Source organism: Diplotaxodon limnothrissa, linkage group LG23, assembly GCF_057381915.1.
Source record: "Diplotaxodon limnothrissa isolate DT_005_m linkage group LG23, D_limnothrissa_male_GT1.1, whole genome shotgun sequence".
Classification (NCBI taxonomy): domain Eukaryota; kingdom Metazoa; phylum Chordata; class Actinopteri; order Cichliformes; family Cichlidae; genus Diplotaxodon; species Diplotaxodon limnothrissa.
Window position 1 is genome coordinate 12,081,510 of NC_140617.1, and position 25,593 is coordinate 12,107,102.

At 42.4% G+C, this 25,593-nt stretch overlaps 1 protein-coding gene across 5 annotated transcripts; it reads left to right on the forward strand.

Moving 5' to 3' along the window:
* Positions 1-1,317: 1,317 nt before the first annotated feature.
* On the forward strand, positions 1,318-25,331 carry tcf3b (transcription factor 3b). 5 transcript variants are annotated; one of them, XM_085347266.1, is made up of 21 exons: positions 1,318-1,346; positions 4,705-4,801; positions 6,660-6,732; positions 11,420-11,493; positions 12,117-12,189; positions 12,713-12,753; positions 12,953-13,085; positions 13,573-13,619; positions 17,415-17,511; positions 17,595-17,695; positions 17,955-18,048; positions 18,175-18,233; positions 18,805-18,880; positions 19,332-19,393; positions 19,554-19,751; positions 20,476-20,587; positions 20,733-20,880; positions 21,148-21,204; positions 22,275-22,504; positions 22,599-22,750; positions 22,882-25,331. In XM_085347266.1, the coding sequence occupies exons 2-20, from the start codon at positions 4,727-4,729 to the stop codon at positions 22,742-22,744; spliced, it is 1,896 nt and encodes a 631-aa protein (XP_085203392.1). In that variant the 5' UTR covers positions 1,318-1,346; positions 4,705-4,726; the 3' UTR covers positions 22,745-22,750; positions 22,882-25,331. The 5 variants fall into 5 exon arrangements, with proteins under 5 accessions (XP_085203392.1, XP_085203391.1, XP_085203393.1 ...); XM_085347265.1 differs by lacking the exon at positions 1,318-1,346 and adding an exon at positions 1,370-1,906; XM_085347267.1 differs by lacking the exon at positions 1,318-1,346 and adding an exon at positions 1,370-1,906 and having other exon boundaries at positions 20,479-20,587.
* The last annotated feature ends 262 nt before the right edge of the window (positions 25,332-25,593 follow it).

The following is a 25,593-nucleotide window of genomic DNA, read 5'->3' on the forward strand; positions in this document are numbered from 1 at the left end:
GACAAAGGACAGCCCTCTTAACTTCCCTCTTCTTTGACATGGTATGCCCTCAGGTTAAAAACAACAGCTGTCTAACACCTACATACACCTTTGAAAAGAGAGGTTATTGTGTGTTTTCATCTGAACACAATCACACTGGCAGGTTGCGTGCATATTGAATAAAGGCAGTGGCATTAGAGTCGGTAACGGCATTATCTAAACTTATTGCATTTCATTATGAACATGACAATTTTGCTGATCTAGCGTCTACGTCTACATTTTGGTGTGGTTACCTTATAAAAGCGACATTTTAGCGTCACTGTTTAATTTCAGTTGATCATTCCGTGTGCCCTCCTTGTTTGAACTGTTTTTTTTTCCTGAAGTATTTCTCCCTCTCACCCCCACTTCTCTGTGATCCTATACTCTGCTCTCCCTCCTCTCCGCTCTGCTCTGGAGCAGGCAGTTACTAGGGCCATGTTGATCTTATGGTTGTCAGCTCATTCACAAGAAGCGGACCGGATCTAAAAACTAGTAGCCTGCAGAAACACTTGGCTGAGTGTGTGGAGACAGAAGATTTATTTTGATAACATGTGTGTAAGTTTTTAATTTAAGTTTTTGAATATAGTATTGTTTTGGTGTTTTAGACTTTTGGTTAGAAAACCCCCCAGCTATTAGAAAGGGTCTTGAAAGTACACCACACATTATATAAGCATCAGATTTATTAATGCCATGAGTGCAACTGAGCTGATGTTTTAATATTTAAACACTCTAGAGAAAGTGGACATTGTCTGGAAATGTCCACATTAAATACTGCTTACATGTGCTGGGTTAATACAAATGAAGGTAAGCAACCACCACATAAATCGAATTTCCCAGAGGAACCCACCCGAGGGATTAATAAAGTTCTATCTAATCTAATCGAATCTAAATAATCTATACACATGTACCCTATATGTAAAAGATAACATGCATATGTCAGTGTAACAACTAGCTAGAGAAATTAAGCTAGTTTTATATACAGTATTGTATAACTATTGCGAAATCTTAAAGTAGCAGTAGTAGTACACAATTACAGAAATAATCGATATATGCAAAGCCGCCGTTTAGAAATGTTGATTTTTAAATAAATGGAAAAGCGTGCACACCAACCGCATAAATAAAATGATGTCAGCGGGCACGGAGCCCCCTCAGCCAGCCTCCCTGAGCACACAGGGAAAGTGAGCGTCAAGAAGAAGGCGGCCCCTAACGGCCTTTCCGGCCGCGCACTCGATTCCCTTGCTGTCAATCATGAACACACGCGCTCCCATTGGCTGAGCTCTTTCGCATTTATCGTGCCATCTCGTCGAGCTGCTGCTGTGTAATCGCAGGTAACTTTCTTACGATAGCCTTCCGCTGGGTACGCTAGTGCTCGTAGCGCTCCCGTATTTTGAGGCTTACAGATACCGGAGCCCAAACCAAGCGTCGCGGGTACAGGTTTCCCGTGTTTCGAGTACCGGAAAACGTTGAGTGTGTATTTTCCCCCTCTGAAAAACAGCCCATCTCCGAAAGGCGTTTGAAATCGGACACCGCTGGCGTTGAGGCCGTCACGTTTGTGCGGAGGGATACGTTGTTGCGTCTGACAATGTGGACGGAGGTGGTGAAGATGTCTACGAGAAGAATGAAATCATCTCAGTTGTAACAACAAAAAAGGAAGACGTGAGATTAGTTACTATAATAGATTTGTTTGCACACAGACTTGTTACAGAGAGGCAAACACGTGGGCGTTGTGTGGAAAAAACAGGCTTCCCGGGACAAAAGGAAGACATCTACTGTGCTCCAATGCGTTTCATGCACTGAGGTCGAAATACTCTTGAAGTTTTATGTTTTTCTCCTTGCGAGTCTCCGCTTTTCTTTTTACTCTTGGATACCAGACACACGGGGAGGAGAGGTAAAAAAAAAAACACACTCTGTACACTTCGTGTTTCGGGGGAAGTTGCACGAATTCGACGGCTTTCATTGACGCGTATTTTGACGCCTGCAAATTGTCGAAAAGTTTTCGGGAATGTGTGGTTAAAGCGGGGGGATGTAAGTTTTTGTCTGGTTTGAGGTGGCGAGCCAAGTGTGTGATGGTCTCCGCATCGACCACAGAGAGAAGGAAATTACTCCTTTGTTCTGCAAAAAGAGCCCGTTAACGTTAAATGTTCGAGCTGCCCGACGAGCCTCGGTTTGTTTTTTTTGTTTTTTCCACCGTGTGCCTTAGCCGCTTTAGCTCCGAGCCACCGAGGGAAAATATAAAATCTTTACGTTGTCCAGCATTTTGGCTGAACTTTGTGATGCGTACCGACGTGTGTTTTCCAAACAGGCCGGGAAAAACTTTCCATAAAATCCCTTTGGTAGCCCTTTAAACATTCCTTTATGGAAGTGTCTGGCCACCAGCTAGACTTATTTTATTGCACATTTGGCAGGAAATTCCTCATGCTCCCACCCCCACCGTCTCTTCCACTCTGCTCCCTCATAATGCACGATTGGACCCTAATAACATGCGAAAGAAAGAGCTTTAGTATCTGTTGCATGAAGTTTGGAGCCTCGCTCCTGTTCTGGGCGGTCAGGGCCGTGGTACTTGTTTTACACACTGATTAGACGTGTAGTTTGTTGGTCTTGTGGACGATGTCACCGCGGATCAGAATAAGCCGTGAGTGGGTTTAGCTGACAGTAAAAAAAAAAAAAAAAAAAGAAAGAAAGAAAGGAAAAAAAGAGGGGGGGGGGGGGAGGTTGGTCCCTGGATATGGCCTAGCGGATCTGATCAAATAATGTGCAGCCTGCATCCTGTGGTGCACATGTTCTCTGGCATTGTTGTAAAACTATTCCTATTAACGTGTTTATGGCGTGAGGCCCCAACATCCGTTACTTTCATGCAGTGTTTGAATCAACAGTAGAACATGCTCATTGTGTTCTTGTAGTAATAGCATTGTTATAAACATGTTATAGCCTTCCCCCCTTTATTTTTGTTTTTTTGTTTTTTAACAGCAGGCTGGATTGGACACAACCTCAAATGCTTGTTTCTTGGCTAAGTAACAGGGACCTAATTTGGCCTATCATTGTGTTTGAAAGCCAAAAACTCGGGAAGCTATCTAAACCCAACTCGTTAGGGTTTATTATAAAGTTTAAGTGGTGATTTGTTTTCGGTTTGGCTCAGTGTTTTGTGATAACTGGAAGTGCAGTGTCCTTTTGTGGAGAGTGACCTGCCTTCTCTGCCTTGTGTGGGTGACAAAGACCCCCAATGTGCTTTCTTCAAATATTGATCCAGCACTAGCTGACGATGCCATTTTGTTAACATTAAGCCCCTCCATGTGCTCTGCTCCATTTAACTCTGTGCTAAAGTCATTTTTTTAGCTGTGTGTGTGTGTGTGTGTGTGTGTGTGTGTGTGTGTGTGTGTGTGTGCATGGCAGATTTTCCTTTTGTAGGGCGTCTTATTCTAAAAGTTTGGGATGGCAATGACAGCCATATTTCTAGCCTATTTACACTTGGGGCAGTGTTTTGTGTATGCTCACTTCCTTTCCTCGTCCCAAGGTTAAATTAGTCTCACTTGTTCTGCCTTCTCTGTACTGGGACAGCAGTGTTTGGCTACCTTTGAAATAACTTTTCTCGTGTATGCAGACAAAGGATTTAGTTAGACTTTTTATTTCTTAAGAAAACTCCAAATTTGCCCCGTGTTTACATCACACACTTGCATTTCTCCAGGATGTGCATCTTTCTTGTTTTTGTTTTGTTTGTTTTGTTTGGGTTTTTTTTGTTATTATTTATAACATCTGTTTATGCTAGTGCTGAATTGGAAAAGAGGCTGTAAAAGTACACCACCTGTTGGTGTCCGAGTGCTTCTGTTCTTCCAGTTGCTTCCCTTACCCCCAGTTTCCCTGTGAGGCGTAGAGAAACACCGCTCGGCATCAGAGAGCGGCCCTCAGGCTTGCGTTGGAATGCAAAACACTGGGTAAATCCAGTCTTCATGCTCACTGTGTCATTTGACAAGGTCCTTTCTGAGTTGACATATGGTAATTTGGTAATGACGTGTTTGCATACAGTCATTAGCTCTGCTTTTCACCCCTATTTCCTTGGGCTAACAATAGTCCCAATTATGTCTGTAATTGTAAATTCTTTTATGTAGCAATGATCGACATATGGCTGTGTTATTTGCCAGGGTTGCGTAAAATGAAAGACTTTTTTTTTTTTTTTTTAAAGTCATTACTTAGAAGTGATTTGACTGAAGGCAGAGTATTCATCACTTCATGGCGGTGTCTCCTCCACTGCCTGGATGGGAAGGCAATGTCTGAGGGGAAATTTGCATTTTTAAGTAGACCTGCCTATGGTGTGTAGTGGTCAGTAGGTTTGTGTTGTCCTTTTTGCTGTAGCTAGCCCATGTTTCATTGAGTTATTTCCCAAATATGCAACATTTAAATAAGACCTGCATATAATTTTCATATTTGGGGAACTTTTTGAATTAAAAAAAAAAAAGGTCATGAGAAAATTACTTTTAGCCAAATTGCTGACATACTGCACCCCTGCACTGGTGTCTAATGAGACAGAAAAAACCCGCCAATAAAAAAGCGTAAGCGAAGGGGGTGTGAGCTAGACAAAGTAGGATAGTTTAACTCATCCTTTGCCATCATCTCTGTTTAAGAGGAACATGTAACTTCTTTTTGTGTTTGCTAGCGCCATTAAAATCCTGTATCTGCAAATTTCTCTCGTAGGGTTTATTAGAAACTGAAGGGTATGAACGAACAGCAGCAAAGAATGGCTGCAGTGGAAACTGACAAGGAACTCAGCGACCTCCTGGATTTCAGCGCGGTAAGAGAGCGGGCTCTGGGTGGCAGTGGTAGGTGGGTGGCTATGGGAGGAGGAGAGTGCGATACAGGTCTGGGCATAGGCGGAGGTCAGAGGGATGTGGGATAAAGACCAAGGGGGGGGAAAAAAAAGCTTAACGTTACAAATAGAAATGTTAAAATCTCTGTATAATGGCCTCTCTGTCAGATCAAGATATTTCATTCTTGGCATCAGAGTAGTGCAGGTAAAAGTCATGCTGTACTCCAGGTGATGGGTGAGAATAAAGTCACACTTTAGGCTACCCAATTACTGAGGTGATGAGATATAGGTTACGAGGAAGTTGATCGTCCTGCCGTCAAACAGAATCCACTTTAAAATGTAAATATTGAGTCAGGAGCAGCTACAGGAAACGGTACAAATAATCTCACTGCTGTTTGTGTTGTGAGGAGGTTCTTAGGGGGAAATATTGTGATAGAAGACCGTGGCTGAGCAGACAGCTTCCACCTTTCTTATTGTCACATTTTTAGTCTTTAAGATGACATTTTCACAAAGATGCTGTGAGAGCTATGCTCCAGACATTATCTACAAAGTGGATAGAGGAATTCTGTTGAGCTTTATTTACCCGCGTTTCAGTTTATTGTGAAGCTTTTTTTCAGCTGACATAAACATCATGGAGCCCCGGTGGAGCTGTGTTAGATTTTTCTTTTCTCCTCAATAACCCAAATAGCTGGCGAGGTTAAGTTGCAAGCCCTGGATAATTATTATATGCAAAGAATAATCGGTAATTCCAAACTCCGACTCTCAGTGAGCTGTCGTTAGCAGACGTAATGTCCTATGAGATTTTTTTCTTTTTTCTTTTTTTCCCCCAAAGTTGAATTGATGTTGTTTTGCTACGGCAGAGAACAACAGAAATGTATTTTGTGTGCATATGTTATTAGTAAAGCACCATTATAATGCTGTTTGTTGCAGTTAGCTGCTTTGTTTGTGCTAGAGTTCAAAGAAACTTAGCCTATGTTCTGAGCAGGGCTTTGTCGCAGGTTTCATTGTTAGTCACTTGGGTTTGTTAGGAAAGCCCAGATTGATCAGCTGCCAATTTGTATCAGCAGATGTTTTGTTTAAATATGACATTGATAATTGGGTGAGAAACTGTTGAACGTTACACAAACGAATTTCCTCCTCTTTGTTTATTTGTTGTCTGCTCATAGGAAAGCAAGTGAGATTGGCCGTGTCATAAAGAAAACTAAATGTGTATTAGGCAGTTAAACGTAATGGAAGAAAAGATGGTCTTTTAATCAGAATCTTTGGCTATGTCATACATTTAAAAAGGAAAAAAAATCACGTGCGGCAATGGAAGATTGTGTTATTCTGTCCTAGTTACAGGCATGTTTGGTTTGTACAGCAGACTTTGGCCGTGTCACTGAAAGATGGTCCTGTGGTAAAACCCAGAGTGGCTTGCTGACATTATTAACACACGTCAGTTACGTCATTATAGTTTCATTTCAAAGGGCAGTATTTTGTATTGTTTGGGGTCTAACTTAATTAGACTGTTTTATGCGTTGTTTGCCATAGAATAAAACTTCACTTATGTTTAAAATCAATATTTATAACTTGATAGATTTTTAGGTTTTTCTGTTGATGCTGAAAGTTATAGATGGTTAAATCGAGTTTTTTGTTTTGTTTTTTAAAATCCCCTTTATATCTCACTTTAGACTCATCCAAATCTGAAATGCCTGTAAGGTGGAGGGGGTGGGGAGGGGTACTCACAACTGAACGATGTGTTTGTGTGTGTGATGTGATGTTAGCCATTAGTGAAAATAGGATGTGTGAAGTGTGCCATCATTTTCCTTGTTACTTATGGTATCTCACTGCTTTTGTCTTGTAGATGTTCGCGCCTCCAGTAGCCAATGGGAAAAACAGAACGATGACACTCGCCAGCTCTCAGTTTGGTGGATCAGGTAAGCTTTTCGGCTTGATCTCACTGCATTTTTCTTAAACTGTATTAGTTTTGATTCGTGCACCGTTCTTAATCTTACCACTCGTTTTTTTAAATTGACATTACGGTGGCTGAATGTGGGATTTGACACGGCAACATTAAGCAAATTTGCTGTTAAATCGGTGCTCTTTAACGGTATTATAAATGTAAAACTGGAGTAACGGGAAAAAGAGTTTTTCTTTGTAATTTACAGATGACATAATGGAGCACACACATTAAAGGTCAACCCTCTGAGGTGACGAAAATTTCTAACCTAACCTTTGTGGTATTTATCGTGCAGACAGTTTCAGTTTTATTTACCGATGTTTTGAGATCTTTTCCACTTCCTTCGTATAGGTAAATTTTATTTGTGGTGCATGCTGCTCTACAGAATTTCATTTGAGACTGTAGCTATATTTTCAGAACTGACGTCCCCCCCCCCTCTCTAATCCACAGACTGAATAGTTTTCATTGGATCAGCCTTCTGCCAAAGAAAAATGTATAGCAAAGTGTTTGTGGTTATATCTGTTTACATGTATTACACTGAGTAATGTAATGGAAGCAGTCCCAGGAAAAAAAAAAAGATGCTCACTGAAACCCTGCAGCCTGTTCTATGTCTGTTTATCCATTTTCGTATTTGTTTCAGTTTTAAAGGTGAAACTATCCGCAATTAAACCACTCAAGCACCTGAAGGCTTTGAGTAAGCTTTTTTCTCTTCCTGAAGGTTATTAGTAAGTCATGTTACTTTCATTCCTCTGTCACCCTGCCAACCTGGTGTGTGAAATCGAGTCACACTCCCCAGTGTTCCCCAGAGTGAGAACTTGGCCACTGAGGAACAAAGGCAAAGAAGGGGGCTTATGGACTTGAAACGACTCCCCCACCCTGAAGTGTAAAACACTCCTCCCCCAACACAGCACAGGGCTCTTACCCCCACTGATCTGCAGGAAATGGCTTGAATCTGAGACAATGTCCCTCACCCCCAGCTTGCAGCCTCTTAAACTGGCCCAGCATGCAGAGAGTGGCCAGAGTGGGAGAGAGAGCTTGTTGAATAGAGGGATCAGCCTGTGGAAGGCAGGATTCTGTTTGTTTCTATTACAGCAGGCAATTACTAAGCAGTGAGGAGTTAATTCCTCACCCCTCCCCACGTCCCAAAGTGTGACCCTCGGTCATTGAAACCCATTTTAATGTGATACTTAAAGCTGCCACCTTTAACATTTTGGAGATCGGCAGGTACCCTCTAATGGCACTAGAAAGCCAAAAAGCTAATGTGCAAATTCCAGCCTAAGAGGTTCTCGTAGATCTGTGTCGTGTTATAACACGCACAGTGCACCGACTACAACGCGACTATACGAGGAAACATGTTATTAAAACTACAGCATTAAATGAATGTGCGTTATTTGTAGGTGGAATGGGTACATGTGGCGTTTAGTTGTCTCTTTTTGTTTTGTTTTTGAAGCTTAGCCACTGTAAGGGAAACAGTACTGCATGGCTGTGGGCCAGGAAACCGACTTATTTTCTAAATGATGTCCATTAAACCACAACGCCTATCTATGACGTCACCTCGGCGGCTTGTCTATTCAGGGATCCAGCAGCGCGGGAACGGCCGCAAGTAGCCCAGTGGCCCACCAGACCACCTCTATTCATCAGCACAAAAGTGCTCAGAGGGGTGCTAATTGCATTAGGCGTCCTCCCTTCCTCAGTGGCCTGTGTGTGTGTGTGGGTGGCTGGGTGTGGGTGTGTCCAGGAGAGTAGAGTGGATGTTAGAGGAAAGAGGAGAGGATTGGCAAGAAGTGTGGGATGTTTAAGAAGTAGGGGAGGCAGAGTGTGATGGTGTGGTGGGAGCTGGCCAAGCCCACAAGCCTTCAGGCAGGCGTCCCCTCTGTCACCTCTGCAGCTGCTGGCAACGTCTCCAACCCCCTTCACACACAAACACAAATACAGGGGACGTGACAAGCTCGCTTTCCTCAGATCACAACAAACAATTGTCACATGTAGCCTCTCTAGGCGGCTAACTGGCTAGCTTTGCATTTACCTTTTGCACCTCAACTTGTCCGCCTGCACACAGCTGCAGGACTGTCGCGTACTGTAGTTTTCTGTACTTTACTTTGTCGCAGCAGGAAAATCGAAGCCCTCAGAAAGGGGAAATCTCAAAGGCGAGTGGCTTCCTCCTTCAGCTAAATTAAATGTTTTCAGAGCTCGCAGCTCTTAGAAAGTTTGTGGCTCAGTGAATAAATATTTTTCTGGGCTCTGCTTGTGAGTCAGTATTTGCCTTGCTATGTTGAGTACATTTGCACTGGTCATGCCAAAATCTAGATGGACGTGATAGAAATCCAGAGAACCTGTCGTTTTCATGCTAAACCTTCGACTTATTAATGATAATCCAGACTAATTGTGTGTTTAGTGGTAGTATTATTTGCTTACTGAAAGAAATTGAAGTAAGTAAGTGCAAGTTTAAATAATTTTGATGGCTTATTTTTTCAAAAGTAAAGTAGTAATGGTCACATTGCCTTTCTAGACTGAAAATGGTTGAAGTTTGATTAGAGATTAGATGCATTAATTGGCATGAGCTTCATTTCTTAAGTACTCTGTTGCTGTCCTTGTGTAACGTTGGAAGGCCTTGTCAGTGTAAACGCTGAGAGGAGACGCCAATGTAAGGGTTTAGTCAGAACTGTTTTCATCGTCATTTTCTTTCAATTAGAAATTTTATTTGTTTTTAAAAAGGTGAATAATTAAATAATATATTACTGATGTACTTCAGTGGGACTTTTTGTCATTATTAGTGATTACAAATACCACTATAGAAACACTGAAAAGTATTCTTCTGGCAAAATGATAAAATGCAGCACAAACAAACGGCGTGCTGTCAAAGAACGTAAGGAAATGTGTGAGCACTGCTACCCAGTAGCATTATCATGACTACGTGATGTCATGATGATCAATTACAGCAACAGCTGATAACAGTTGATAGCTACTATGTTCACTGTTTGTTTTTGTGCTGGACGTAAAAATATTTATGGCAGCATGTGGAGCAGCACAATAGCACCTATAATGTAATACACGGTTTATTCTAATTCTAATTTAGTACCACTGAAATTTTGTTTGACATGAAACGTGACAGGAGATTAACAACAATAGGAAGATCTCTCTTCTGGCGTTGCTGGGCTCTCCTAGGCGTCAGTGTCACCTCGGCAGCTCTCCACCTTTGTTTAATTGCCTCCGAGTTAATTACTCCACTAAGTGTGAAACAACGTTGTCAGACTTCTCCTGCACAGCCGTGCTTTCGCTTCATCCTCTGCACCCCCGTTGTCCAAATGGAGGCTTCACAGGCGGATGAGTGGGGTATTGAAAATAGCTGCGAAGATGAAGTTACTCTCTCAACTCTGTGCAGAGTGCAGGTTATTGTCGACAGCGGCGATGCGTAAATGTGTGTCACCAGTTACTTTTCTGTATTTGTGAAAATACTCATGGTCTAACAGCAGTTTTGGATGACGCTAGAGTGTCTTGAACTGGAAAAGAGAAGTTGTTTGAATGAAAATTTGCAAGGCTAAAAGCAGACATTGTTGAGTCCTCTCATCTAGACTAGATTTTTGTCTCACTAATTTGGTACTACTTCTGCTGGCATGGAGCTTTGGCTTAAGTGTCTCCATTCAAAGTCTGTCATCTTTATTTAGCGGTGAGCTCATTGCTGACGTCCTGTGCCATCGGACATGGTTGACGGTGGAGCTGCGCTTTAGTAGTGCCATGGCCTTTCGGCACAGCCGATCTTTTCGGATGCCCTCTCCTAGTGGCTCGCCTGATTCTCCATGCCACTGGCATCAGCTCCATAGATCACGGCTGTCGCAGCGTGTGTAGGTGCTTGCACCGCTCTGTTAGTCTCATCACTCATTCTCGCTCGTCAGCCGGGCTGCTGATCTCACCCAGACCCCTCTCACTCTTGTCTCCCCCCCCCCCCCCCCCCCCCTCGTCCCCTTGCTTTCTCCTTCCACTCGCTCGCTCTCTTTTGCTTTCTCACACACATTTTTTTAATTAGGCAAAAAAAAAAAATCAAAGACGAAATATGAATATTCATAAGGAAACCGCATTAATATGCACAATTATGCAAATCAGCATGCAATTAAGCCTTGTGTCTCCAGAGAGCCTGGATAGCATTAGTGCATAAGACAGGGAGAAGGGGATGATGGGGGTATTTTGGAGTTTTCTGCTCCACCAGTCTTTTGGCTGTGTTTTCTTTGTGCTCCGCATCGGCTTTTTCTTTACCTAAAAAATAGCATTTCAATTTTTGGCACCACACATTGTTTGTCAAATTGACTGGGTGGAATTTAAATGTGGTTTAGATGACATGTTACTCTCTCAACAATTGGATTACATTAGAATGCTAATGGTAAACGTCCTGTTATTTAGTGAGCATAAAAAAACAGCATGTATCCTACGTGTATCTTTGGAAAACGTTTAACATAACAGAGAATTTGCTTTGATCAGTGTGAATTCTTTGGCTTCCTTATGAAATGCCGATTGTGGCCACTTATAGTCATAGTCAAAACCGTTCATGTCTGTAATAATGCACATTAAAGTGGTTTAAGGTTCTTCCCTTGGACTGCTCACTTCTTCTAGTATCTAGTTTGTTTGGACTAATGCCGTTCCTCCCTACCTTTCATTGTGTGTCTCTGCAGCAATAGACGAGCGTAGCGGCTCTGGGTCTTGGGGCTCCGCGGAACAGAACAGCCCCTCGTTCAGCCAAGGACGGGTAAGCTCCAAATGCATACACTCGGCCTCTTCAGTCGCTCATGACTTTAAGTTTGCAAAGCTTTAACACCAGATGCCACGACACTGTCACTCACTCACATTCAGTTAACCGCTGCGCCATAGATGAAAACACAAACGTCCTATCCCCCAACCACAACTACAGCTTAGTACTTTTCTCATCTGTGTGCCATATGCAATTTGAAGCTGTAGTTTTACGTTCTACCTAATAACTTTGGCCCAGGATCCTGCATTGGCAAGCTCTCTGGTAGCCCAAACCTCTGTCGAAGCCCACCGGTAATTGCAAGCTTCACATCTACCATAACTGTCTTGGCACAACTCTGTGTAAATACAAGGAACAGGGGGGTGAAATGGATGCAGCAAGCTTTGATTACCACAAGTTGATAATTAAGAAAGTTGGTTTGATTCCCTCGAGCTGATGCAGATTTGTTTGGCATGGATCCTGTTAGACAGAAAAGCAGAGGGAGGGTAAGCGCTAAGCCACGCAGGGGTGCTAAAAAGATGTAGCTGGCCATGTAAGCGTGTTAGTCTATATGCCTGAGGTTAGTGTCTGCCATCCTTGGCCTTTTATGGTTAGTCGTCTTATGTGTGCCATTGTTCCCACAGGGTTATGGAGAAGGATCCCACTACAGTGAGCACGAAGCCTTGTCCTCTCCATTCATCAGTTCAGGGATTGCTGGTATGTTCTGCTTCCTTTAAGTAAACTTTGATACATGTGACTTTTATCTGTTTAAGTTTTAGCACTTGAGTCGTATCAGTTTACAAAATATAAAAACGTCATCCTTGGTACCAGATGAATGTTGCCTTGTCAAACGCCAGCTTTAAGAAACTGATGGAGACCGATTGGACAGTCGTGCATATATTTATGACCATAGAGCTGTCTTCTGGATGGCAGAATGTGTATGTATATGCATATGTTTATATCTGTGTGTGAGTGCGTGTGTGTGTGTGCTCATTCGTTGAGTGTTGGGGATGTTGGGGTATTGAAGCAGAAACCTTCCCTAGGGTTTTGTCTGGCGGGCGGCTTTATGCAGCTGAGCGTACTGAGGGGAAAAAAAGGGAGGGCATCTCTGGACTTTTTGTACTTTAGAAAAACCTACTTTTCATTTGTATTAGCACAGTCCATTGCGTCTTAATCTGCGTATACAGCTCAGGGTTTCACTTGAATTAATGTTTAAATGTCCATCATGTTCACCTCACAGGTAAAAATGAGAGACCACCGTATTCTTCGTTTGGAAACCAGGTATGTTTAACTGCGAGGATACATGTGTGACCTAATTTCATGTAGTTTGCCTGTGTGTAAGACGCCCCGTATTTTCAGTTCTCTTTTCATGTCGGGCACTTTGAATTGACAACGGTCTTGGTTTCTTAGAAAAGAAACCATGCTTTCCCACGCTTCTGTGTGTCTTATTAGTAAATCTTATCTCTCTGTCCTCCCCTAGCCTGGTTTTCTTCCTAGCGACATTGCGATGCCCAGCCCAGATGCCATGTCACCCTCTGGTCTGAAGTCTGGCTCTCAGTTTTATCCTTCATATCCTAACAACCCCAGGAGAAGGCCGCCTGAAGGAGCCATAGGTACGTCATGGGGCATGCAGTGTGGCTACTAAGTACTTATTTTTTGTATGTGTGTCGTTCAGGATTAATTCATTTGCTGATTATTTATTGACCATTTAACTGCGTTATGTTCGGTAGCTCCAAAAATGGTGAAAACTGTCCGTTACAATGACCCGTAGCCCAAAGTGACGTTTAAAATGTGTCGTCAGATCATTGGGACCAAAACGGTTTTCTCTTTGTCGTTCTGTTGAACATAAATCTAAATACAAAGCTACAGTGTATGCACACGAATGCACTTTGGCATTTCATTCAAACTGATGCGCGTACAGAGCGGCAAGCACTTGCTGCATCTTGTTTTTGTTTTTTTTGTTTTTTTTTAAATTATTTTTATTTTCTGGTCTAGCTTTAAAAATACAAACATGCTAACATGACATGTACCCTCACTTAGTCCGTATTTGTGTTCCTGCCTCTTAAACATTTTCTGTATGTCTCTGCTGCCTGTATGTAGAAACCCAGCCAAAGAAGATTCGGAAACCCCCTGGCCTGCCGTCCTCGGTAAGAGCTTATTTCTGCTCGTCTACACCGCTCACAGCCAGTCCCTTCTCTCGCCGTCTCTCTCTCTCTCTCTGCACACACACACTGCTATCCTCGCTCTGCTTGAACAGTTCTGTGACAGACAGGGGTAAAGACCCTCTGCTCAGTCAGACTCTTAGCGAGCTGACAGTTAGGCAACTCAGGCCCCAGTAAACATCATCACTGTGGTTGTCTGTATAGTCAAGTGGTTTCAAGTGGTTTTCTGGGTTGATTGTCATGTAGTCAAGTAATTTTGCAGGCTTTTAGGTGCTTTGTTGATGTCTACACACCTTTTTCTGTAGCCTAGATTGAATGATACACTTTGATAGAACACGTGGTTCGCGGTTTGCTGACGCACAAATTGCACAAGGTTTGGGTCTCAAGTCTTGTTTTCTGATGTAGTTCAAGGTTTCATTGGTTTTATCGAGCTCAAAGTCAAACAAATATCCGTAAAATATTGTGAATTTGTCTTTTTTTTTTTTTTTTTTTTTTTTTGCACCTTTATAGTGTGCAAACAGGTAGATGTATAGCTAATTATGTAATTATAATAATTCTGTCCAAAGTTTGAATTCTTTACATGACAGTGTCTATGTTTTAGTTCCTCAATGCTGGGCTACTTGTAACGTTTGAGCCTGGGAAAACAAAACAAAAAGGATGAAGTTGTGTTTACATTTCTTGTTTGAACATATTTAAAACTGAGAAATTGTTGCTCGAAGGTAAAGAAGTGTCTCGCAGGGCCCAGACTGTACTGTCACATTATAAGAGTTGGCAGCTGCTGATGCAGCTGATGTGAGGATGATGGCAGCCAACCATAGCTGGAGATACTAGTCATTGTTACATGTTTGAATATACAGTCAGTGAATGCTGACAAAGAATTTTCTCAGCATGTGCTGCTGTTACTCAGACTAGGAATCTTTTTCATTATGTGTCTTGTGCAGTGATTGCAGGTTATTTAAACTCAGAAACCTGGTCGTGTGTGGCTTGCCTGTGTTGCTGTTGACTCTGTCTTGATGTCTAAGCTGCTGGTGGATCATCAATATAAAATGTTGCCACTGCACAAGCGTCTTCTGACTTCGAAGATGAACATATCCTATGCTATGAACACAAGCAGAAGAAAAGATTAAAATCAATTTCTCAAACATTTTTAGCCATCTTTGCCCTATTTTGTTTGTTTTTAAAATAATCTTATTGTATGTTGCGTAGATTTTTATTCAGGCGTTCACTCAGACCAAGGCTGATAGCGTTACACGCATAAAGAAGGCACATTCAAAGGCTTGCATGTCTGACAGGGTCCATACAAGACGTCTTGAAGTGTAGTCTGACAGGAAATTCAGGGAGACTTGAACAGAGCTGCGTTTTGACTCTTAAGTTGACTTACAGTCTGTGCATTGATTAGATTGGTGTTTATCAGATTGACTCTGAGTGTAACTATGGGAACAGATCAAAGTTGAACTCGGCGAACTCTGTGCTTAGCCAGATTTTTTTTGATTTCTTGTTTGTTTATGAAATTTGCTTCTGCTGCCATCTCCCACCTGTGGGTGTTGTCGCGTTGAAGTGGCTGCCGAAACCTCTACGTGCAGACAGGCTTCGCCAAAGCGACTACATCACAGAGATGGAGTGTCAACGCTCTGTCTGGTCGAGGCCCTCTCTCTCTCTCTTCCCACTCTCTCACTGTCTGAACCTCAGTCAGTCCCCGCAGCGTGAACGATGGCTGCGTGGTTTTAGTGCGAATGATGAGACTTCTGTGTGTGAACCCCCCTCCCCCACCTCACCCAGCCCTCTGCCTACGCCTCACCACATGATGGCCTGGGTGGGCCTCCCCCTGTGAGTGACCCAGTTGTGAGGCGCAGTGCTTGTGAGGCCTCTTAGCCCCGTGTCTGAGCCCAGATTAATGATAGCTGGTGATGATCCTGTGGTCTTTCCTTCTTCCCACACTCCTCTCTTGCCGCTGTTTTATTTATTTATTTGTTTGTTTTTAAACCACCTCATCAGCATATTCTACTTTTCTTTATCCACTTGAGTTTCAGAAATCGTTTTGCTTTGTAAACGCCATATCTCAATTGCCCTCGAGCTAGCTGACTTCAGTTTCCCAGCGTTACCTGCGCACAAGATCCTCTAACCGTGCAAATCGTACGCCTCTTTTCATGTGCAACAAACAAAAAACATGGAGGAGCCTCTCTTCTGCCCCCTAGTTGTCCAGTATACTAACCACAAACCCCTGTGGTTGAATAAAGCGCTCTGAGGTTAGTTTGATGTTAATCTTCATCTACTCCCCACCCCTTGCCACAAGCCGCTTTTTTTTTTTATATATATATCTCTGTGTGTGTGTTTTTTTTGTTTTTGCTTTTTTTTCTCTCTCTCCTCCTGGTGTAGAGACCTTTACACGGTCATAACCTGAATTACATTAAACCCCTATTAGTTGAGGATTTTACCCTAGCAATCCCTTTCTTCCTGAGAATACAATTATCCAGCAGCACTAGTCATTGTGTAGTCCTGTGTTCCCATCTAGAGCGGCAGGATTCACTCGACATTGTTCCCCGTGAAAGAACAACTCAAAGCCTATTGTTAAATGAAGCCATCTCCATCATGTTTTCCCCTGAATTAACCGTGATCATTTTAAATCCCCTGTTTCCTTCACACTCCCCTGGCCATATCAAGCTTTGTTTAAGTCATTTAGATTACCTTCTCCTGTCCCCCTCAACACCCCTTATCTCTCTACCCATTTCATAAATCATCAGGGCCTTCATTTTTTTCCCCCCTCAGTCCTCCCCCTTGCCCCTTAACCACCCCCTACCCACTGCAATCTCTCCCTCTTTCTCTCTCCCTCTCTCTCTGTCTTGCTGACTGGATCCCAGCCCCCATCTCTCTCCCTCTCTTCTCTCCCTCTCCTCAGCCCAGCTGCCTGTGGAGTTGGATGTGGTCCAGGAACAGGCAGATGGCTCTGTAATTAGAAGTGCATCTCTCCATTCCCTTTCCACTTCTCCCTGTTAAATCAAATTACAGAAAAAATCCCTTCTCTGGATTAGCATTCTTTGCAGCATAGCCTCCATTCTCTTTCTCTCTCCCTCTGTCTGCATGTAGTACAGAGGAGGAGAGGAAAAGGAGGACTCAGTGGTGGCTGATAGTCTGGAAACTGAAGGCGTCTCATGTCCGTCTTCTGTTGCTGTGTTCGGAGGCCTAGCATCAGTGGTCGTTTGCAATATTTAGGAACAATGTGCAGTTGAATTCTTTAAGGTGCAAGTATTTAAAATGTCTACAATATTAACCAGAGCTGTTCTTTGTCATTTTCAATCCTCTGACGCTCTAGTGCGAGTTTGAGGACATAGCTTTTGGATTGTGCATGGATGGGTGTGTTGGCTCACTGAATGCATGGTATGTGTGCGAGCTGATACCGAGTGTGTTATAGGGAGGGGCTGCAGGCCAGGCAGTGCGATGTCACTGGGGTCCTAGGAGCTAGAGAGGAAGTGCTCACTGTGCACTGGGATCTAAGCCGTCGCTGTGCCCAGCATGCCATGGCCACTGTGTTCTCCTCCACGGGCGAGGAGCCGGCCTTCCTCCTCCACCGTTGGCAGACTCCCTCTTGCCATCTTGTGGTCACTTGGCGCTAGTGTAATTAAATGGTTATCCATAGCAAAGACGAGATGGATCAATGCCACAGTACTTCATCTTTCGTGATGGCTCAGGATTCATAGTAAACCCCTAACACACATGAACGCTGGTGTGTATTGTAGTGTTGTATAACCGTAGTCCAACTGTTTGTCACGTCTCTTTGTTTAGGTGTATGCTTCCACATCTGGTGACGAGTATACCAGAGAAAATGGGGGATATCCTGGTGCTAAGCCTGGAGTCTACCCTACCTCTTTTTACTTGCAAGGTAACCTTTCATAAAATATTACTATTGCCCTGTAATCTTCTTTGAACTCTTTCCATATTAATTCCAAACATTTTTTTTCTTAGATGACCCCTGGTCATCTGCTGGCTACTCTGCCATGCTGGGTAATTCCCCTCACATTGGACAACCAGGCTCCTTTTCTGCAATCAATCCACAGGACAGGATGGTGAGTAGAAATGGCCTCAATCCCATGCTGATGGTTGATGTTGTGGTAACATCCACATAACAACATGTAACAACAGTATAAGTCATCGTGGTTTATCTTAAACGTGCTGTTAATTGTTTGGGTATGGCATGTTGAACATCCATTCTCAAGTCGCCAAGTACACGATGCAGATTGGGTTATTTTTTTTCTGTGAACGGCTTTTGTGCTTTATGACGCTACCTGTATCCCAGAAACATCACCCCTGCCTCTGTCCCCACAGAACTATCCTCTGCACAGCAGCGAGGTCAACGGCTTCCACTCGGCCCCGACCACCTACAACCACACGCCCACCATCAACGGAGAAGGCATAATGGGTAAAGAACCTTTGAAAAGAGCGCGTCGCAAACTTCTCCGTCACTGGTTCGACGGCTACGTGGTCAGACTGAGTTGTTTTTTCAGATTAACAAGTCATCTGACTCGCATTTATTTTATCTCTGCAGCCAACCGAGGCACCACAGCTGGCAGTTCAGGAGATGAAATTGGAAAGGCTCTTGCCTCAGTGAGTTCTTTTCTCTCTGTTTGTTGCTTTAAATTAGTGCTGGGCAATAAAACACTTTAAATAATTTTCCCGAGAGTTTTATATCCTCTAACGAAGTGAAAATCAGCAGTGATGGTAAATTCTGTTGGAGACATGAGTGGAAATTCAGCTCGGGGAGTGTCTGAAAATGGCAAAAATGTTAGTTAGATGGTGTAGGATTATTTTGGATATAAAGAGTTTTATCCTAAACAGATTGATTGTTTTAAAAAAAAAATATCCTGAAGGGGGAGTGAAAAACCAAAACAGCTGTTTTTTGGCTTCAAGTGGCATAGTTAAATTTTTATAAACCCTTCTTGAATCAGTTGTTTTGCTGTTCTGCTTACAATAACCTGGGTCCTTAAGCATTTCCAAGGTCATGACAATAAGAAATATCTAACCATTAGATATTTAATGTTATTTATTTTTGTTTACTTTTATTTTTTAGAAGAAGGTTTAGACATTAAAAGATGTATGGACATGTTTACCTATGAGTATTTTTACCTTTTGAACCCAGGAGATTGAATTTGAAGTTTTTATCTGCTCATACTTTCAGATTTACCCATCGGACCAAAACAGTAATAATTTCTCCTCAGCTCCATCTACTCCTGGATCTCCTCAGGCCATCGCAGGTACATTCTCTCATACGGTGTTAGTACTTCAAAAAACTCACAATAAAAGATAATCTAATTAAAATGACAGATGTTTAAGTTTATCCTTTTTTGAAATATGTGGAAAATTTGTATCAGTTCCGCATTGTGCTGATGAACCTCAAGGCTGTGTAGATTTAGCAAATCAAAAGGTTGGTAAACTGAGTTAAGGTGGTTTTATCTCTGCCGTGCAACCACAGATTTGGTTAATGAATCAGCGTGAACTGGACAGTACCTTAATGAGTACAGTTCATTTCACTTGTTCAGTCTGACCCGATTGCATTTTTGTCATCGAAGAATGAGTGTGTTGAACTTGAGTGAATGTTTTCTTGTGCGTTTTTAATGTTATTCAGCAGAAAAACGTGTCTGCAGTGCCACCTGGTGAAAAGTTGAGAAATGCTACTTAACCGACACCCAATATTTCTCCCTGCAGGACCTCAGTCTCAGTGGCAAAGACCAACCACACCCAACTATGAAGGGCCACCACATGCACTGGTATGCCAAAATATTTCTCTGCTTCATCAATCGTAATTAAAAACCTAACGTTGCCGGTATGGGTGTGTTCTTCTAGCCTTTGTATGCCGTTACTTGTTTTAATAGTTGATGTCCCACCTTCATCTTGACAGCTTAGCACATCTTTCATGTATTTATACAGCAGAGTAAAATGGAGGATCGCTTGGAAGAGGCCATCCACGTGCTCCGTAGCCACGCTGTGGGCCAGGGCCCCGGCTTAGAGGGCGCCCACTCTGACATGCACAGCCTGCTGTCTTCAGTACACAACGGGGGCCTCGGAGGCCTCTCTCCGGCTTTCCCCAATGCAAGTCTTGCCCTCAGCAACAGACATCCCGCAATGGTGAGTCACCTGCTCTGTTCAACATGTTTTCTTTTGTTTTTAAGAGAGGTGTGGGCTCGTGATGCTGCTTTTAAACACAAAGCAGACAAAAGTCCTCGTCTAAGCATTGGCGCGGTCTACGTTTTCATTCATAGAGATTCAAATTGGGTACGCTCCTGAAGAGGCTGTGTCAGTGTCGAGGTTTAAACGAACATGCTCCGGTTTTTAAAACATGTTAGAAAACTGAGACGTGGGAAATGATTTACAATTAGGGGAAAGTTTGTTGTGTGTTTAATTTTATGATGCACAACAAATTGTCCTTTTGAACAGATAAATATTTTCTATTTTCCAAGAAAGGATTTGGATTAAATGGGGGGGAAAAATCAGTCAGAAAAATTAGTCTGGGTTTTATCTCCACCAGAAACAAAAAACCATCACAGTGGTGATGCTTTGTGCCATCTGCTGGCCAAACGGTGTACAGCAAGAGTTCATTTTATATACTTTGTCTCTGAGTTATGTCAAACCAGTTCCAAAAAATATTAGCAAATAAGTTTGTTTTTTATTATTAATGTCAAAAAGTATTCAGTTATTTTCAATATATGTCATGTCAGTTTTGGGTTGTTTTTTTGTTTTTGTTTTTTTTTTCCTGGATTTCGGTTGGGGGGGGGGGGCTTTGTAGTCTGTGTATCAGCTTTGCTCGATCTGTCCTCGTGAGTCTATCGTGACCGTTCTCCACCTTTACCAGCAGGGTGGGAAACATGAGGAGCCCACAGGTCTTCCTCCCAGCAGCACTCTCCTGCACGGTCATCACGCATCTGGACCCACACCAGCAGTAAGCCAGCCAGAAGGCTTTACCAGTAAGTTTGATTAATGATTATTAATTATAAAAATGTCTATTTTACATGTACACAGATTTCTTTTGGACTTCATCAGCTTCCCCGGTGCTGTATGCACTCCTGAAACTGAAAATATTAAAGCTTCGCGCACTGTGTTTGTCCGTAGGTCTCCCGGGTGGTTTGGCTCGTTCCTCACACTCCTCCAGCAGCTCAGATATCAAAAGAGAAGACAAGGAGGACGATGAAAATTCATCTGTTGCAGACAAGTCAGAGGAGGAAAAGAAAGACACCAAAGCGGCACGCAGTCGAACAAGGTAAGGTCCTTGCACGTTTAGTCTTTTCACCTCAAACTTTAAAAACTTTGAGCCTGATTTTTACAGAATTAAACTATTACTTTGTCAAACAAAGGTGAGGATCGTTTTGTCACTAAGAGAATATAAAGGGAGTCAGCTGTCACTTTTATACAAGTTTAATTCATCTCAGGCATTTCTTCTTTCCTGTGTTTCCCAGTGATTGCCTAGGCTCTGTTAGGTTTTTAACGATGTCAAACTCCCCCCTCGCCCTTCATGTCACATTTTCAGAAAGGAGGCGTTGACCCTCCAGATGCTCTCTGGCCTTTCAGACCAGAAAGATGATGAGTAAGTTTCTCCAATAGAGAATCAATTTCTAATGCTTTGTGGGCTCTTGCCAGGCACCACTGAGCAAACAAATGCCGCTGGAGCTGATGTCTAAACGATCTCTGCTCGACAGAGTCGTCACAGTATTTCTCATTCTGAACTTTGCTACTCATTAGTCACCATTTCTGCACAGTTACCACCTGGAAGTTTTGAAATTTGAACCCAAAATGCTTTTTAGACTACAAACAAATGCAAGGATGAAACAATAGACATTTATCCCAAGTCCAGCATCACAGTAATGAACAACGCTGCACAAAATCCTAAGAAGTTCGGGGTTGTAAAGGTGAAGGCTAAAGCTGCTTACCATGCTTAGCTTCTTACAAGACATAGATTTTAAATCTGCTAACACTTCACACACAGCAGATAATGTTTTTCTAATTGAACTTGTGTGGGATAAGCATTTTAATTAAATGATCATATGAACTGCTTCTTCAGCAGTGTTGGGAATTGTTTCTTTTAAAATGAACTTTTGTATTATGAGGTTAGAGCCCTTTACTAAGGTGCATTTGCAGGATCAAAAAGAAAAAAGGCCTTGTGATTCTTTGCGCCTGTTGGTTATGTTGTCCAGAGGCCGTTAGTCTGTACACAGTTTGCATTTTGCATTTGTTTGTTTTTTTGCCCCTTTTTTTCCCTCCACAAATTCAAAGTGATGCAAATAATTCCACAATGTAAATAGTGTTCTTCCTCATTCACATATAAACTGCTGGCTTATAATGCAACTCAAGTGTTGCATTACAAGACACATGTTGCCCCCAGCACTTTTCTTCAGTAATGTTTTCCCAGCACTTTAACAAGTCTGCTTAACCCTCTGGAGGCAGGCGTTGCCGATTTGCAACAGTTAAAAACTAACAACCTGATTACCCCACATACATATTTTATGAGTTTTTTTTACTCAGAAGTACCACTGCAGGACTTGGATGTGCATTAGCAACAGAAAGTTTAATTTGAGCCTGAGAGGGTTAAAACTGTGAACTGGTAGAATGAGCACTTTTGTTTTGTAGTTTCATCCTTTCATTTTTGCTTGAAACCAGTCAGGAAGACGATGAGGACCTTCCCCCCGAGGTGAAGATGGAGCGCGAGAGGGAACGACGAGTGGCTAACAATGCCCGTGAGCGCCTTAGGGTACGGGACATCAACGAGGCATTTAAGGAGCTTGGGAGGATGTGCCAGCTGCACCTCAGCCACGACAAACCTCAGACCAAACTTCTCATCCTTCACCAAGCTGTTAATGTCATCCTCAATTTAGAACAACAAGTCAGAGGTCAGTTTGCATGTACTCTTATGGATGAAAATCCCAGCTTTGTGGACCTCTGTCGAGGACTAAGAAGGCTCATTTCTGTGTTCATCTTTCTCAGAGCGTAACCTAAACCCAAAGGCAGCGTGTTTAAAACGCCGCGAGGAAGAGAAGGTGTCTGGGGTGGTGGGTGAAGCACCCATGCAGCTCTCAGGAGGCCATCCTAGCATGGGTGGAGATGGCCACAATCCAGTTGGCCACATGTAACACCAGGTAGGCCCAAAAGACTCGTGTTAGAATTTAACCTACTTGCAAGTATACAATACCCGCAGTCATATTCTATCATTTGTGTGTTTTGCAGGAATGTCGTTGCATTATGTCATTGTGCTCCTTCCTTTTTCCAGATCTGGTGGTGTTTTTCTGGCTGTCAGAGGATGTGGCCTTAACAGATTTCTTCCACCCGTTATTCTCAAGTGTGTATGTGTGTGTGTGTGTGTGTGTGTGTGTGAGAGCGTGTGTATGTGGACATGTCTGTGTATTGTCCGTTCAAATTTCAAGATGCACACTCGTACACACATGCATACTGCCAAAACTGACACAGCCTGTTTGTCGCACTCCCAACCATGACTACAAGCTCAAATGTGAAGAACTGCCTTTTTTTTTTTCTTTTCTTTTTTTTTTTTTAATTACATGTAAACTTTTTTTCTTTTCTTTTTTCCCTGGTTTCCACATGATGATGATGATGATGGAACACAGGAGTACTATTTTTATTTTTTTGTCCTGCCACACATTGGGGCTTCACACACTGCCGAGAGGTGCTCTGGTGGGAGTGGGGGGGAGAAGAGAGAGAGAGAGACCTAAACAAATGATTTGAATCAAGGATTTGTGCCTAATTGTTACATGTTTTCTATTTGACATTTAAGCAAATTGCTTTACATGTGAGGAACATTTATTGTGAGGGATTGCTTATGTGTATGAGCAATTATTTTTAATGTATGTCATTCCCAGCGTGATGGTACAGTCTTACATATGTTATGTAACCAAGCCCATAGTTGAAGTTGAACTGTCAAAATTATTTTCTGTGTGTGTGTGTGTGTGTGTGTGTGTGTGTGTGTGTGTGTGTGGGTGGAGGTTGGGGAAAAGGTCACAAGGCAAAGGTCACAGTTTTGACAGTTGAAACGCAGCTTGAAGCATGAAAGACGGAACTCTGACTTAGAGACAGTCTCTGGCCGGAGCCCGGTCACATCACACGAGGCATCTGGAGACTTGGAATTGAAGACTTCTCCCTTGAAGACGATAATCTATCCAAGTGGGAGAATCTGTCAACAAAACAAAACTGTTCTTCCTGTTTGTTGACCACAAATTCAAGTGTTACTCCAGTAGTTGCTTGTTATCGATCCAGGTTTTTGTACCGCTTTATGTACTAAAGCATCCACAGACGAAAGCACAGTCATGTAGTTTTAGGCTGGACTTTGAGTGTTGACCTGTTTCACGTTTCAGTCCCTGTGAAAGTCTGTATGAAAGCCATTTGAATTACTCGCTGAGTGAACAGCGCCCTTTAGTGCTGTATCTTTGAAGTGGTTTTGATGGTGCCAACAGACTTAACGGCTCGAATATTTCCCCTTAATTGAAGTTCAGCAAAAGGAGAAAAACAAAAATTACAAAAAAAAAAATTTAAAAAGAAAATCTGGGTTTCTACAACGGAGGGATCTCATCAGTCCACGGGCGTTAAAGCAGACGAGCTTCTGTGTAACCGAAGCTTTGTTTCCTAAATGAGCATTCCCACTGAACTGCAGCCCTTCACCTTTCTCCTGAGTAAGTGTGTTTTCACGTTTCTTACCGAGAGAAGTGTGATGTGTAAATTCACTTCATACATTATTCTGTTTCATTTTTCAAAATTAAATATATATAAAAATATATATTTTTTGTTAGTCTATACATTGTAGATTTTTTACATAAATGGCAATATTAGTTTGAAGTTTAGAGTGTATTGTAGATGAGCTGTATAAGGGGATATTTGACATTTAATTCAAAATTGAACTGGGATGGCGGTGGAAAAGGGTTGACGGGATGACAAATGGAAAATGTTAAAAGCGTTTGGTGTGTCCTTTTATTCCAGTTTTAGTTGTGAAGCGTCTCATCAGCTACCCAAGAGAATTCTTTCTGTCCATTTGGGAGCGCGTGGGCAGAATCGGTGCCACGGACCTGCTGAGGCATTCTGACCCCAGCAGGGGGCGCTGGAGAAAAATGGGGGAGGGGATTTTTGTCTCTAACAGTAATTATGCAACTGGTTTTTGAATGTAGCTACCATACAAATGTGGATCGCCTTCATTTTCAAAGTTGTGTTCCTGGGTTTTGTCAGTACCGTGTAATAGTTTTCACTTCACTCTTCTTTGTTTCTGATGTCTGTCCTCAATCGAGCGGCGCTTGGCGTGCAGCTCGCTGTTCAACTTCCTGCTCGTTTATTTTGGAGGCAGATGCCCGTGTTTGGGTGTAAGGTTAAGGGCAATATGGAGAACAAAAACAGTGTTATTGTGATGTTATTCCCATGTCATGTCATGTTGTGAATGGCTTCTTTTTACCAACATGTAATCACAAATGGGAGGTGGAGCATTTTGTGTGTTTAATTTCTACAAAAAGAGATGAAGAAAAAGACCTATACAAATCAATAGTGTGGCCTTTTCATTCTCAAGACTTAAGATGTCATGATGGGAGAGTGATGCCTTATCAGTGCCTGAACTTGTATTTTATTTTATTTTTTTCATTTAAGACAGTTTTTATTTTGTGAACCATATCATTTCATTTATCATGGAGATTAAAGAGGTACTTGTTCATTCCCCCACCCTCCCTTCTCCTAATGCTTTTTTCAGTTTTCAGGAAGAAGTTTAAATGGTATAAAGAGATTTTTCTTTCAGTGTATCTAGTTAAAATAAATAAATGTTACATAGATCTTGTTTAGTTTTTATTCCTCTTTTTTTCCCCTGAAATATTCAACTGGATTGTCCAATCTGCTGTGTTAGTGAAGGTCACGGGTCCAGGTCCTGAGTTTTCTGTCTGTCCTGTATTGCTAAAGCGTGGCAGGGTTCAAGAGGTGCTGCTTCTGACTCTGCTTGTCT

What these genes read in the sequence shown, in the direction of transcription:
- tcf3b (XM_085347266.1), top strand. Translation starts at nt 4,727, where the DNA reads ATGAACGAACAGCAGCAAAGAATGGCTGCAGTGGAAACTGACAAGGAA. An exon ending in GCAACAGACATCCCGCAATG is followed by an intron (nt 19,752 to 20,475) that starts GTGAGTCACCTG and finishes CACCTTTACCAG; the next exon opens with CAGGGTGGGAAACATGAGGA. An exon ending in GCGGCACGCAGTCGAACAAG is followed by an intron (nt 20,881 to 21,147) that starts GTAAGGTCCTTG and finishes TCACATTTTCAG; the next exon opens with AAAGGAGGCGTTGACCCTCC.